General features: G+C 48.1%; 1 protein-coding gene across 1 annotated transcript in view; it reads right to left on the bottom strand.

The window, feature by feature from the left end:
* Window positions 1-3,026: 3,026 nt before the first annotated feature.
* EML5 (EMAP like 5) overlaps window positions 3,027-15,770 on the bottom strand; it is a 388,000-nt gene continuing 375,256 nt past the window's right edge. Inside the window, exons 44-45 of the mRNA XM_030214976.1 lie at window positions 5,778-5,878; window positions 3,027-3,063 (exon numbers count right to left, since the gene is read on the bottom strand). Coding sequence (XP_030070836.1) covers window positions 3,027-3,063; window positions 5,778-5,878 — 138 coding nt within the window. The remainder of the gene's footprint in view (window positions 3,064-5,777; window positions 5,879-15,770) is intronic.

The following is a 15,770-nucleotide window of genomic DNA, read 5'->3' as shown; positions in this document are numbered from 1 at the left end:
GATCTATTATGTTGTACGACTGCTCTCCCCTCCACGATGGCCTTGGCACATTATTTTGAAAAGATGATTACAGATGCAAACTTAGCAATTAAAGGAAAAACAGTGGATCAACCAGATTATGAAGAAATTCTCTCCAGTGGGGTTATGATGAGAGGGATGAAAATGGAATATGCAGAAGATAGGTTCTGGACTGGATTTCTTCCAGTCTCAGAAGAATTCAGAAGAGCAGTGCTAAAATATTCCAAATCTCAGTACATGTGCTGTCCAGTCTATTTGCTAAGACACTCTTCGGAGAGTTATGTGAGACTTGGAAAGCAATGGATAACATACTCTTTAAATAATGACATCTTCCCCAAACAACTAGGCAAAACAGTATTCACACCCATTCCAAAAAACCTGAAGGGAGACTTGAGAGATGTTACCAATTATAGGCCAGTGGCCTCTTTACCTCTGCACGTCAAGATTCTAGAAAGTACAGTAGCTTTGCAACTCTCCAAACAGAGAAGTTTAACCTTTTATACTAAAGTCAATCAGGGTTTAGGAAAGGCTACAGCACCAAGACATTGTTGGGTACATTGTTCAGTGATCTTAGAAAGTTCATGAGCTATGGTCAACAAGTTGTGATTAGACAATTTGACTTTTCCAACACATTTTTACTGTAGTGGGTAAAAAAAACCCTAAAAAAGACATGGACATGCGGTAAGATTATTCTTACCACGTGGCCTTACGGGGGGGGGGGGGGGGGGGGGGGAAGTACTTACTGCCACCCATTAAGGTGGCAGTAAGGGCTCCTATGATAACTACCGGGTTAGTGCCATACTAGAAATTACAGATTTTCCATAGCGCTGGAAATGATGCACATTGACATGAAATGACATGGCAAACATAATTTCAAATGAATGCACATTCGGTATATGATGGTTCTATCATAGGAGAATGTGATATAGTTGTTAGAGCAATGGGTTGAGAAACCAGAGTTCAGCACTGCTTCTGGCACTTCTGACCACGGACACAAGTCACTTTATCTGCCATTTTCTTAGGTACTCATTTAGATTGCAAGCTCTTTGGGAAATGGACGTCCCCATTATACAGTGCCTTCTGTGCATCCAGGATTATTATAATTATGATATAATTATGGTCACGGAGCATACTGAATTTTTTTTTCTCTACTACAGACAGCCACAGTGTTCACTAGTGCAACATCTCAGCATAGCTGAATCAGACAAATCATAGTGACTGAATACATCCCAAGGACGTACAGCACTATATACATTCAAAGGAAAGAGACTGAATCAAAAATGACTTTTGTCATCTCAGGGTTTTCCTGCAGGTGTTGGATATTTCCCTGCTCTTGGTAGGGGACTGAAGCTCAAGTACTGTCTTGGTGGGCAAAATTTGTTTTATGCTTTGTTGTAACACAGTAAATGCCGGCAGATGAAGACCTGTACGATCTAACCAGTCTGCCCAACACTGTAGCCAGAGTTGCATCTGACACCTTTTCATGATTAACACTGGTGTAAATCTCTATCTTTTGGGGCACAGACTGTAGAAGTCTGCCTGGCACTCGTCCTACTCCCCAACCACTGGAGTTGCCATCAAAGCCCAATCCAACCTTGATCCTGATTTACTGTGTGGGGAGCATTTTATATGAGGCTGGATGCATCCTGGAGTTTTCAGCTATGCGATGTTCAATACACACAGATTCCTGGCACAGCTTCAGATGATTGTCTCTGTATAGCCCACTATTTTCTCTTTGCCCTTGGAGAACACAGCTACTGTTCTGAAAATGCTTAGTGCCGGCCCAATGCATGAGTGAGAAGAAATGCCAAAAGGAAAATGCTGTGTGCTCCAGCAGTCCCCTGGCCATGGGCACGTTTGACTTCCTGCCAGTCAGCTTCCTACACACAAATCCAGTACTTCAAAGCAAAACAGGACAAAGAATACGTAGACTAGTCAGAGTTAAATTACTAGAGAGGTTGAAAGAGGTAAATAAGTGACAGACCTCTTCCAGCTAGCCCTGGGCTTCTATAAAGACTTCTGTAAAAAATACAATTTATTAAAAAGTAAACCTCTCCCCTAAGAGGAGATGTGAAAGTAAAAAATATAATTCCTATTTCTACGCAGCTGAGTACACTTCTTTTTTCAATGCATCAGGTAACCCTTCCTCTCTCCTGACATCTCCACTTCCAAGATGCTACATGGAATGAGTCTTTCCAGATACTCGTACGATGCACACATCAGTTAACGTCCGTTCAGTCGTACAATTGAAACAAAAATGTATGGCATTAATGCACTGTACTGTACATGGAGAACACGACTCGACTTGCAAGGCAGGAAACGAGTTGAGATTCTGGGCCATGGGCAAGGCACTGAGTGCAGCAAGCAGCAAGTCTTCCCACTGACATAAGACCTAATGTAATGGTTGCACGTGAGGAATGGGTTCATGCATGCGTTCACCAGAGGTGACCATGACCTGAGCTGCTTTAGTCACAACATCTCAGGTAAGAGGAGGGAGCTGAGTTTCTGTCTTCCCGGGCAAAATTCATCAGTCCCTTGCAGAAATGCTAGACCTTATATTGAGCTGTTTCAATGCTGTCTATTAAGCTTCTCGGATTATTATTATTATTTTTTTTTTTGCATGATGTCTCTTCCCAGAAGGAGCTGGAGATCACTGTAACAACTGTCTCTAACACAGTTTGAAGAACTTCACGGGAATCTAATGTTCTCACTGAACATTAAAAACACCAGTGTACAGGAGGTTATAACCAGCACCTGATCTTTCTTCAGCTCCTGTATCAGCAGCTTAGAATGGCTGGAATCCGAACATGAGCCTTCGATATGCAAGGAAAATGTGGTTTCAGTATGTCTGCAGTTCTCCACCTGGACAGATTCCAGACTCTGCACTCTTTCACAAGGGACTGCTCCCTCCGTCCCGGGGTGACTGCAGACTCGATTTGATTGCAGCGCTGACTCTTCCAAGCCAGCCTCACTCATTCTTCTTGGGGTTGGTTTTCCAAGTTCCTCATTCAGTGAGGCATGTGCACGCATTTCCAGACAAATAAACTGCATTGAAGTAAAGAGAAATTGATAGTTAAGCTATATGCTTGTAAGAATTTGTGAAGAATAACTACTACATAGGGGTGGACTGACCATTTGGGCAACCGGGCAGTGCCCGAGGGCCTGGAGGCTCTAGGGGGCTCAGAGGCTATGCCCGGATGCCCACAGCACACTGCAGCTCTCCCCGGTCCTACCTTTAAAGGCGTGCCGCTGGTGATCTAGTGGTCTCTGCAGGGAGGAACATGTCCTTTCCTGTCCATTGTGCTGCTGCTATTCCCCCTGCCTGGCACTGCCGTACTTTAGAATTGGTGGCTGAGACTCCTTGTGGAAGTCTCGAGAGACCCGCGAGACTACTGCGGGAAGTCTTGGCCGCCATTTTGAAAACTCAGCGGCGCTGGCAGGTGGGGGAATAGAGGCAGCACAATGGGCAGGAAAGAATAAGGTCCCCCCCTCCCACCCTGCAGAGACCAGTAGATCACCAGGGCCCCTCAGGTAGGACCGGGGCAGTGGGGGCGTTGGCTGCGCCAGTAGGGGGGGGGGGGTGTCGGGCAGCGGCAAGGCAGGGGGTCCAGACCACTCTCAGTCCGCCTCTGCTACTACATCTGCTTTTTAAAACCCAAAGCTCTACAGTGGGCTTTAATAGCCTGAAAGGTGAAATGCTTATTGAATATGTAGCACAAAACACCTGAAAAATAATGTTTAGCACAGCAGATTAAATGAGCAGCAGTGTTCTGTAGAGTCTGTAGTTGTTCTGAGATTTGATTTGGTAATACCTGCTTAAATGACTTGACACAGGCATAAACAAGACACAGGCATAAACAAGAGTCAGGCAGATTGCTTATACAGCACTTTACAAACATTGGCGTTTACAATCTAGGCAGGACAGAAGGATGGCCTTTGAAACAGGAAGTGCATGAGTAGACAGAGGAGGGATCATGGGACCATCAGTGCTTTATATAACTTGAGTTCCTGCAGTTCATGCTGTTGTGCTTCCCTGTTGGTTATATTTTTGTATCTGATGCATGCTTAACCCATACCCTCTACCCCTGGAAACCCCTAAAATAAACCCACATTGCATGCAGCTTCACACAATTTAAACTGCTTCTATTTCAATACAAACTATAATTCATCAAGTTTAGAGCTACCTAATCATGGTTTCTCTGTTCTACCTGAACATTTCTTACTTGTACTGACCTATATCTTCCACTCATCTGTCCTGCCTAGATTGTAAGCTCCAAAGAGTAGGATATATTGATTAGATGTGATTGTAAAGTGCTGCATACATCAGTGGTGATAATAATATGGGGGGGGGGGGGGGGGGAGGAGCAGTTTTCAGACTGATAAACATTCCATTGAAAATTGCCTTCTTACGGTACTCCTTTTGTAAATCCCACTGCATAAACTGAGGTGGGACTGCACCAGAACTGGAATTTTCTTTTATTATAAATTTTTGTTCTGTCAACATCCATCTCTATCATAATCTGTTCCTTTTCTTACTATTAAAGATTGTTAATTAGTTCATTTATTCATATGTATTTAGACTCATGCATTTCCAGTAATAGTTTAAGGTGAGGGCTTACCATCTAAGGGTCCCTTTTTGCTAAAGCCTAGCACGCACTAACGGACATTAGCATACACATGCCCATAGGTATAAAATAGGACATGCAGCGTTTAGTGCATGTTAATTCCATTAGCAAGCCCCTAAGTTTGTACTCGAAGTAGTAGAGGGTTAAGTGACTTGCCCAAGCTCACAGGAAACAGCAGTGGGATTTGAACCAGGCTTCTCCTTACTTATTTTTTGAATTCACTATTTTATATGATATCTCTGTCCAAACAAGAGGCTACAAAATAATTCTCAGCCTCCTGATCTAACCACTTGGCTACTCCTAAACAAGATGTCCTTTAAAGACTAATACTGTCCCTCTTGTATATTTACAACCAGATGCCCTAAAGTGGGAAGACCTCAGAAACTGTGTGGGAACAGCGGAAGGATGAGATTTTAGCACTAGACTGCAGAAGGAAGACGCTCCGCAGCTATACAGAACCCACATATCACAGAATAAGAATCAGCGCTAAGAGTAGATTCCCCTTATGGTATACAAAGGAAGAAATATCCCGTCAAACATGGACAATGAACTGGTAATGATTTTTGAACATCCCTGGGTCCATTTAAATTGTTGACCTCTTTTCATACAGTGTTTGGTCCTCTACAAAAATATTATCTCAATAAAAAAAGCCCTAAAACTATAACAGAAATTACACAAACATCTTAATGCAGAAAACAATGGGCCCTGTTTACTAAGCTATGTTATAGGCGCATTAGCATTTTTAACGTGCGTTAACCATGTACACGTGTTAACCGTGTACACGCCTACAATATTCCTATAGGCGCCTACACGGTTAGCGCGTGCACTAATTGTAGGAGACTTAAAATCGCTAACACGCCTCAGTAAACAAGGCCCAGTGTTTGTTTTACACAAATGTTAGAGCAAAATATTTTTCATTTGTTTTTAACACTCCTGCACAAAAAGTACAATTACAAGAACTGTTATATTTTCAGAAGGTAACACTTGTGCTTTTATCTTGGGGGAAGAGGATTCAGCTGACATTTCCTCTGTAGCACTGGCCTTTTTTATATACTACATTCATTTTTCCAAATACATCATTGCTATAAAAATAAATGAACACAAAATGCTGTCAGTACGGTGGAAAAGGCCTACCTGCAGTCATCCCCTCCGGCACTAACCACATATCGATCTCCGCTCGTGAATCGTATATTTGTTACATGAGCTGAATGACCTAAAAACCTTTTGTGTTTTGCCTAGGGAAAAACAAGAGAAAGATCTTGCTCTGATACATTAAATTTTCTACAGGCAAAGGTCTATGTAAAAGTACATTATACACAATTATCTATCATATAATTACATCAACTTTTTTCATCTTTTGATGGGGTACTTTGGGGCATTACAGCTGACCCTGAGAAAGACTTTCTATTTTCTCCCAGGTGTATGGTGATATTTAATAGCTATACCATCCAACTTTGCTGGGTTGCTTGGGGGGGGGGGGGGGGGGGGGGGGAAGGGGAACTTTTGATATGTGTTTTGCTGGAATCATGAATGATGACATATCAATGGCATATACGCAGGGTGCAGAGACCTACTTTTCAAAAAACTACAACTGCCCAAAACACAGCAGCTCGACTTATCTTTGGAGCATCAAAGCCCACCAGTTCCAGACCACTCCGTGAGAAGTTATACTGGCTTCCTGTGCAGGAGCGAATAACTTTTAAAATTTGCGCCCTAGTCCATAAGATCCTCTACGGAGCAGCTCCAGCATATATGGATGCCCTTGTCAACTTACCAGCAAGGAATTCGCTTAGATCTTCTCGTTCCTACTTAAAAGCGAATGATACATACCTGTAGCAGGTGTTCTCCGAGGACAGCAGGCTGATTGTTCTCACGACTGGGTTGACGTCCATGGCAGCCCCCTCCAACCGGAACAAAAACTTCGCGGGCGGTCCCGCACGCAGGGCATGCCCACCGCGCATGCGCGGCCGTCTTCCGCCCGTGCGCGACCGTTCCCGCTCAGTTGAATGACAAGCAAAGGAATGAGTAAAAACGCAACTCCAAAGGGGAGGAGGGAGGGTAGGTGAGAACAATCATCCTGCTGTCCTCGGAGAACACCTGCTACAGGTATGTATCATTCGCTTTCTCTGAGGACAAGCAGGCTGCTTGTTCTCATGACTGGGGTATCCCTAGCTCTCAGGATCACTCAAAACAAGAACCCAGGTCAATTGAACCTCGCAACGGCGAGGGCATAACAGAAATTGACCTACGAAGAACAACTAACTGAGAGTGCAGCCTGAACAGAACAAATCGGGTCCTGGAGGGTGGAGTTGGATTCAAACCCCAAACAGATTCTGCAACACCGACTGCCCGAACCGACTGTCGCGTCCGGTATCCTGCTGGAGGCAGTAATGTGATGTGAATGAGTGGACAGATGACCACGTCGCAGCCTTGCAAATCTCTTCAATAGTGGCTGACTTCAAGTGGGCCACTGCCATGGCTCTAACACTATGAGCCGTGACATGACCCTCAAGAGCCAGTCCAGCCTGGGCGTAAGTGAAGGAAATGCAATCTGCTAGCCAATTGGAGATGGTGCATTTCCCGACAGCGACCCTTTCCTATTGGGGTCGAAAGAAACAAACAATTGGGCGGACTGTCTGTGGGGCTGTGTCCGCTCCAGATAGAAGGCCAACGCTCGCTTGCAGTCCAATGTGTGCAACTGACGTTCAGCAGGGCGGGTATGTGGTCTGGGAAAGAATGTTGGCAAGACAACTGACTGGTTAAGATGGAACTCCGACACCACCTTTGGCAGAAACTTAGGGTGAGTGCGGAGGACTACTCTGTTATGATGAAATTTGGTATATGGAGCATGAGCTACCAGGGCCTGCAGCTCACTGACTCTACGAGCTGAAGTAACTGCCACCAAGAAAATGACCTTCCAGGTCAAGTAATTCAGATGGCATGAATTCAGTGGCTCAAAAGGAGGTTTCATCAGCTGGGTGAGGACAACGTTGAGATCCCATGACACTGCAGGAGGCTTGACAGGGGGCCTTGACAAAAGCAAGCCTCTCATGAATCGAACTACTAAAGGCTCTCCAGAGATGGCTTTACCCTCTACACGACGATGGTAAGCACTAATCGCACTAAGGTGATTCCTTACTGAGTTGGTCTTGAGACCAGACTCTGATAAGTGCAGAAGGTATTCAAGCAGGTTCTGTGCAGGGCAAGAACGAGGTTCTAGGGCCTTGCTCTCACACCAGACGACAAACCTCCTCCACTTGAAAAAGTAACTCTTTTTAGTGGAATCCTTTCTAGAGGTAAGCAAGACCCGGGAGACACCCTCAGACAAACCCAACGAAGCAAAATCTATGCCCTCAACATCCAGGCCGTGAGAGCCAGAGACTGAAGGTTGGGGTGCAGAAGCGCGCCGTCGTTCTGCGAAATGAGAGTCGGAAAACACTCCAATCTCCACGGTTCTTCGGAGGACAACTCCAGAAGTAGAGAGAACAAGATCTGACGGGGCCAAGAAGGCGCTATCAGAATCATGGTGCCGTGGTCTTGCTTGAGCTTCAGTAAGGTCTTCCCCACCAAAGGTATGGGAGGATAAGCATACAGGAGGCTGGTCCCCCAATGGAGGAGAAAGGCATCCGACGCCAGTCTGCCGTGTGCCTGTAGTCTGGAACAGAACAGAGGCAGCTTGTGGTTGGTCTGAGAGGCGAAAAGATCCACCGAGGGAGTGCCCCACTCTCGGAAGATCTTGCGTACCACTGGAATGGAGCGACCACTCGTGTGGTTGCATGACTCTGCTCAGTCTGTCGGCCAGACTGTTGTTTACGCCTGCCAGGTATGTGGCTTGGAGAAGCATGCCGAACTGGCAGGCCCAACGCCACATCCCGACGGCTTCCTGACACAGGGGGCGAGATCCGGTGCCCCCCTGCTTGTTGATGTAATACATTGCAACCTGATTGTCTGTCCGAATTTGGATAATTTGGTAGGACAGCTGATCTCTGAAGGCCTTCAGTGCGTTCCAGATCGCTCGGAGCTCCAGGAGGTTGATCTGAAGATCCTGTTCCTGGAGGGACCATAGTCCCTGGGTGTGAAGCCCATCGACATGAGCTCCCCACCCCAGGTGAGATGCATCCGTTGTCAGCACCTTCGTGGGCTGCGGAATTTGGAATGGACGTCCCAGGGTCAAATTGGTCCGAAGTGTCCACCAGTGCAGCGAATTGCGGCAGCTGAGGGACAAGCGGATGACATCTTCTAGATTCCCGGTGGCTTGGCACCACTGGGAAGCTAGGGTCCATTGAGCAGATCTCATGTGAAGACGAGCCATGGGAGTCACATGAACTGTAGAGGCCATATGACCCAAGAGTCTCAACATCTGCCGAGCTGTGACCTGCTGAGACGCTCTGGTCTGGGAAGCGAGAGACAGGAGGTTGTGGGCCCTCGCTTCGGGGAGAAAGGCCTGAGCAGTCTGTGAATTCAGCAGAGCTCCTATGAATTCCAGAGATTGGACTGGCTGGAGATGGGACTTTGGGTAATTTATCACAAACCCCAGCAGCTCCAGGAGGTGAATAGTGCACTACATGGCCCGGAGAGCCCCTGCCTCTGAGGTGTACTTGACCAGCCAATCGTCGAGATACGGGAACATGTGCACTCCCAGCTTGCGTAGATACGCCGCGACCACCACGAGGCACTTCATGAACACCCGTGGGGCAGAGGCGAGCCCAAAGGGCAGCACACAATACTGAAAGTGCCGTGTCCCCAGGCGGAATCTGAGATACTGCCTGTGGGCTGGCAGTATCGGGATGTGAGTGTAAGCGTCCTTTAAATCCAGGGAACATAGCCAATCGTCTTTCTGAATCATTGGTAGAAGGGTGCCCAGGGAAAGCATCCTGAACTTTTCTTCGACCAGGTATTTGTTCGGGTCTCTCAGGTCTAGGATGGAACGCATCCCCCCTGTTTTCTTTTCCACAAGGAAGTACCTGGAATAGAATCCCTGCCCTTCCTGCCCAGGTGGTATGGGCTCGACCGCACTGGCGCTGAGAAGGGCGGAGAGTTCCTCTGCAAGTACCTGCTTGTGATGGGAGCTGAAGGATTGGGCTCCCGGCGGGCAATTTGGTGGAGTGGAGGCCAAATTCAGGGTGTATCCGCACTGCACTATTTGAAGAACCCACTGGTCGGAGGTTATCAGAGGCCACCTTTGGTGAAAAACTTCCAACCTCCCTCCGACCGGCAGGTCGTCCGGTACGGACACTTTGATGGCGGCTATGTTCCCATGGATCCAGTCAAAAGCCCGTCCCCGGCTTTTGCTGTGGAGGCGCAGGGGGCTGCTTAGGCGCACGCTGTTGACGGGAACGAGCGCGCTGGGACTGTCCCTGTGCCTGAGGCCTTCGGGCCGGCTGGGTGTACCTACGCTTGTTATAGGCGTAGGGTGCAGCCTGCCGGGCCCGGGAAAAACGTCCACCTGCTGAGGTGGATGCTGAAGGCGCTCGGTGGGAGAGCTTGTCGAGGGCGGTTTCCCGCTGGTGTAGTTGGTCCACCAACTGCTCGACCTTTTCACCGAAAATATTATCCCCCTGGCAAGGGACATCCGCCAGCCGTTGCTGGGTGCGGTTGTCCAGCTCAGAGGCACGCAGCCATGAGAGTCTGCGCATCACTATACCTTGGGCCGCAGCTCGAGATGCCACATCATAGGTGTCATAGATACCCCTGGACAGGAACTTTCTGCACGTCTTCAGCTGCCTGACCACCTCCTGAAAGGGCCTGGACTGCTCCGGAGGGAGCTTGTCAACCAGGTCCGCCAGGTGCCTCACATTGTTCTGCATGTGAATGCTCGTGTAGAGCTGGTATGACTGAATGCGGGTCACGAGCATGGAAGATTGGTAGGCCTTCCTCCCAAACGAGTCAAGAGTGCGAGACTCCCGCCCCAGGGGCGCCGAGGCGGTATCCCTCGAACTCCGTGCTCTCTTGAGAGCAGAGTCCACGACCGCCAAGTCATGAGGCAATTGAGGCCACATCAACTCTGGGTCAGAGTGGATCCTGTATTGGGACTCCGCTTTCTTGGGGATGGTGGGGTTAGATAATGGCTTGTATAATTATACTACAGCAAGAGGCCCTCACTGGATGCCCACCGGAAGGGTGGAAGGCCAGATTTTAGGACTCAGGCTGTAAAAATACCAGCTAGGTTTAAAAATCTATGACTGGCTGAGCAAGGACTTGCTTTTCCTGCAAGTTAATATGCGTTCTAGTTTAAGATCTATCCACTGGAATAGTGGTGCGCCAAGCTACATAGCTTTGTACAGCTGAAAAGCACTAACTAGGCCTGATAACCTACTAATGGCCTTATAGATGAGTCTTAATAAAATCAGGTACTAATTGAATGTAGCACTTATTAAAATGGAGTTTGTCTTTCTATAAGATGAAACTTAGATCATAAGATAATAGAAAAAGGGGAAGTGAAACTGATATGCTAAAAATAAGATGTTCTGGCAGAGGAGAAAACATGTTGACAAAAGAGGAAGTTGCACAATAATTTGTAATAGCTAGAACAGATATTTTTGGTATTAAGGAACAAGTTGTTTACAAGAACGGAAGCACCTGGCCGGATGCGAAAGTATGATCTCAGAAATTGTGAAATATTATAAAAAAATAGGTCCTGCCATAGACTTCTATTAAGAGCTGTGGGTATAAAAGAAGGGAGATTTTGGATTAGTTTCGGAGTCCTTCCCCGACGCCTTGGAAGCAGCGAAGCTCTGTCCGGTTACATCCAGAATCTGTAATTTGTACCAACTTGAAGACTTGTCTTTGGGTAAGAAATAAAATGTACTTATCTTCCTAAAACAATGTTTGTCTTAATTTCTATCTAATCTTCCTTTTCCAATTATTCTACAAATTAATCTAAAAACACACCTGACACTCATTCTGTGTACAAAATACTGTTACATTCTAATAGAATATGTGTGGGAACACAAATGGCCAAGGAATCATTTAAATCCAGATAGACAGAAAGCTGTGGTCATGGGAATTAGATTGGAACAGAGCCTTCTGATGCCTCCACAACGCCGCAAACAGATTGTGGAGGCACAAACCCTCTGCACACCTCCGTGGAAAAGGGTCTTCCCGGGGGCGTGGAGAGGGGTTCAAGTAAAACAGGCTTCAGCCAGTTCCGAAGCAGTGTCTCTTTGAGGACATTGTGCAACGGCACCGTGGAAGACTCTCTAGGTGGTGATGGATAGTCGAGGACCTCGAGCATCTCAGCCCTCGGCTCATCCATAGAGACCACGGGAAAGGGAATGCATATAGACACATCCCTGATGAAGGAGGCAAAGGAGAGGCTCTCAGGGGGCGAGAGCTTCCTCTCCGGTGAAGGAGTGGGGTCGGAGGGAAGGCCCACAGACTCCTCTGAGGAGAAATATCTGGGGTCCTCCTCCTCCCCCCACGAGGCCTCTTCCTCAGTGTCGGACATGAGCTCTTGCAGCTCAGACCTCAACCGGGCCCGTCTCGACTGCGAGGAACCAAGTCCCCGGTGATGGCGTCGAGCGGTGGACTCCCGCGCCGGCGGGGATGAAGCTCCCTCCATCGACGGGGACTACACCTGTGTGGCGGTCGACACCGGCACCACAAGCGTCGTCGTCGGGGGCCGCGGCATCGGGCTAGAGCACACCGGCGCCTCCATCAACGGTGCCGGGGGTGCAAGCACCCCCGGTGCCGGCAGAGCCTGGCGCATCAGCCCTTCCAGAATCCCCGGAAGGATGGCTCGGAGGCACTCGTCAAGGTCCGCTGTCGGGAAAGGCAGGGGGGCCGGTGTGGGTATCGGTGCCGGAAGCTGCTCGGGTCCAGGAGACGGTACCAAAGCACCCACGGACTGACACAGTGACACCTCTTCAACCAAGGGGGAACGCTCCTCTCGGCACTGCCGCTTCCTCGGCGTCGAAACCTCTCTCAAGGCGCCGGAGCTGGTAGTCCCGGTGCTTTTTGGTTTTCTTTCGGTGCCCGTTATCGGCGCTCGGCGGTAGAGATGACGAGGAGGTAGAACCCCCCGGCCTCGAGGGATCGGGTCTGACAGGGTTCGGTCCCGATGGCCCTGGGTAGAGGGAGTGGCCGGGGCCGATTGCCCGTGCGGCCGCTCACCCCCGCCGTCGCCAGCAGGCCGGCGGGCCAACGGTACCTGAACTCCTGGGGTCGGTGCCATCGTCGGTGCCGATTTCGTCGACATTGGTACCGGTACCGAAGATCCAGCTGTTGACACCGATGCCATCGAAGTCGAGGGGCCGGCGCAAGTTCCAAAAAGACAGTCCCGAAGAACTTGCCTCGCCACCTGTGTCCGCTTCCGCAAGCCGAGACACAAGGTGCACGTCTTGGTATTATGCTCCGGCCCAAGGCACTGGAGGCACCAAGCGTGGGTATCAGTTTGCGAGATCTGCCGGCCGCACCGACGACACTTGTTGAATCCGCTCGGGACCTTCGAGGACATCGAAAGAAAAATCACGTTGGCGAAGTCAAAGTCGTCGATGGTGGCAGTGAAAAGCACACCCGAAAAAAGAAAACGACCGCGCGGCCACAAGGCCGCAACGAGGCGCCCCCGCGGCTAAAGACGACGAGGTGACAAACTTCTTTTTTTTTTTTTAAACAGAAGAAAGGAAAGAAGCGCGAACGAGTACAAAAAGAGAAAAACTCGCGGCTAAGCCGCGATCCGGTTTCCGGGGCTGACAGAGAGAGAGACGATAACACGTCTCTCTCCAGCATGGAAACGAAAAAAACTGAGCGGGAACGGTCGCGCACGGGCGGGAAGACGGCCGCGCATGCGCGGTGGGCTGCCCTGCGTGCGGGACCGCCTGCGAAGTTTTTGTTCCGGTTGGAGGGGGCTGCCGTGGACGTCAACCCAGTCGTGAGAACAAGCAGCCTGCTTGTCCTCGGAGAACCTCCATTACCCTGCGTGTTCTGGTCTCAAGTACAAAACCGCATATGCTTCCACCTTTTCCTATATCAGCACCTCGAATATTGTGTTCAATTCTGGTCACCGCATCTCAAAAAAGGCATAGTGGAATTGGAAAAGGTGCAGAGAAGGGCGACAAAGATGATACAGGGGATGGGACGACTTCCCTATCAGGATAGGCTGAAGAGGCTGGGGCTCTTCAGCTTGGTGAAAAGGTGGCTGAGGAGAGATATGATAGAGGTCTATAAGATAATGAGTGGAATGGAATGAGTTGATGTGGAGAGTCTGTTTACGCTTTCCAAGGAATGGAACGAGTTGATGTGGAGCGTCTGTTTACGCTTTCCAAAAATACAAGGGCAAGGGGGCATGCGATGAAGCTGCAGTGTGGTAAATTTAAAACGAATCGGAGGAAATTTTCTTCACTCAACATGTAGTTAAACTCTGGAATTCGCTGCCGGAAAAGGTGGTTAAGGCGGGATAACTTAGTGGACTTCAAAAAAGGGTTGGACGGCTTCCTGGAGGAAAAAGCCATAGAATGTTATTGAATGGACGAGGGAATAATACAGTATTTCTAGGATGGGCGGGACAAATTGCTTGTTCTTTTGGCCGCTGTAGGTGACAGGGTGCTGGGCTCGATGGCCTCTTGGTCTGTCCCAGCATGGCGATGCTTATGTACTTATGTAAAGTGGAGGTACAGGTACCGCCACGTTGTTAAAGGGGCCCTATATCTATCATTTCATGCTATAATTTTGTACGTATATATATATATATATATATATACACACACACACACACTTTGTTCTATGTAATCAGAATGCCTTGTCAGTTCTACTTTAGTTATATTGTGAGCCATATTGAACTTGAATCCTATTTGAGATAATGTGAGATATAAATATCATAAATAAATAAACGAACAAATGAATGAATGAATGCAGCAGGGCGTCTGGACATCCTATTGATGGCAACATACCTGGGAGGAAAAAAGAATTTAGTTTGAAAAGTTGCTTATCTCTGTATTTAGAGATATTCCATGTCAAGAATTTGAATTATCTACGGGGCACACTTCTTAAATGGAACATGCTCTACTTGGGATTGTTGGAAGTAGGCCAATTAAGTATTACATGTGGCCAGTATTTAATTTTCTTTTTCATTTTTAACATTTATAAAATCTTGTGAGCTGTGGAAATGGATTGGAGATCATTCATTGTGGTACATAATACAACATACATGATCACATTTGACAAAACACATCATCATATGATATAAATAACTTGAAACACTGCACTTTTGATAATAATTACTCTCAAGCAGCATTTCTAAACGTACCTTTATCAAAGGAAATGATGCAATGTGACACCTGCCAGTGAGCCTTGTGATCAGTAGCCCCCACACTCTGAAGCTCACTCACAGAAGGGCTACACCTAACAAGATTACCTCCACTTCAGGAAGCAAGCAAAAACCTGGCTCCTCTCAAGCTTCTAACAGTTGTGATGACTAATTATCCACTCACTCCAAATCTGGAACAGCTTGCTGGATGGATTCCACAAACCTTATTCCACTGTACATTTAATTTCCCTTCAACCTAGTTACCCACTTATTTATCCTAATGTCTATTGTGAGCACTCCAGAGGGCGGGTGCGAGGGAAAGGGGATAGTGGTTCTTTCAGCCGGCATCATCCCCGGTCATTCAGCCCAGCTAGGAGAGCAGTGCGCCTTCTAGGGATCAAACTGCCAGGGAAAGCTGTAACACAGGAGAAAAACTACACTCCCCAGAAGCCAGTGCAGGGTCAGCTGAACTCCCAGGAGGGGGAGGGTGGAATGACTGATTGGGAGATGAGGTCTGATCCTGGAGATGGGGAACAGCTGGTGGAGCTTGGGGAGGAGGAGGAGATGGAGTGGAAGAAAGAAGAGGCAGAAGGAGAAGGTAAGGAGGAATGTATGGAGGCGGGTGGTTTGGCTCTAACCCGTGCAGACAGGGTGAGAGCTTTTGTGGCCTCAGCATTGCCCCGGTTGTGGAGTTGGGGGAAGCTGGGAGCAAAGCAGTGGGGAAGCAACTGGAAAGCACAACTTGCTACCATATTGTCTGTTCCCAAGAGGTAGTGCTGTGGAAGGTGGGAAGGGATTTAAGACAGAAAGGCATGTGCATTTTGGAACTTAAACTGTAGGAGGTGAGAGGGGAGGTGGTTCCAGCTAAATCTCCAAAACTATCT

Source organism: Microcaecilia unicolor, chromosome 9 (assembly GCF_901765095.1).
Source record: "Microcaecilia unicolor chromosome 9, aMicUni1.1, whole genome shotgun sequence".
NCBI lineage: Eukaryota > Metazoa > Chordata > Amphibia > Gymnophiona > Siphonopidae > Microcaecilia > Microcaecilia unicolor.
This window is presented reverse-complemented; position numbering and strand designations above follow the sequence as displayed.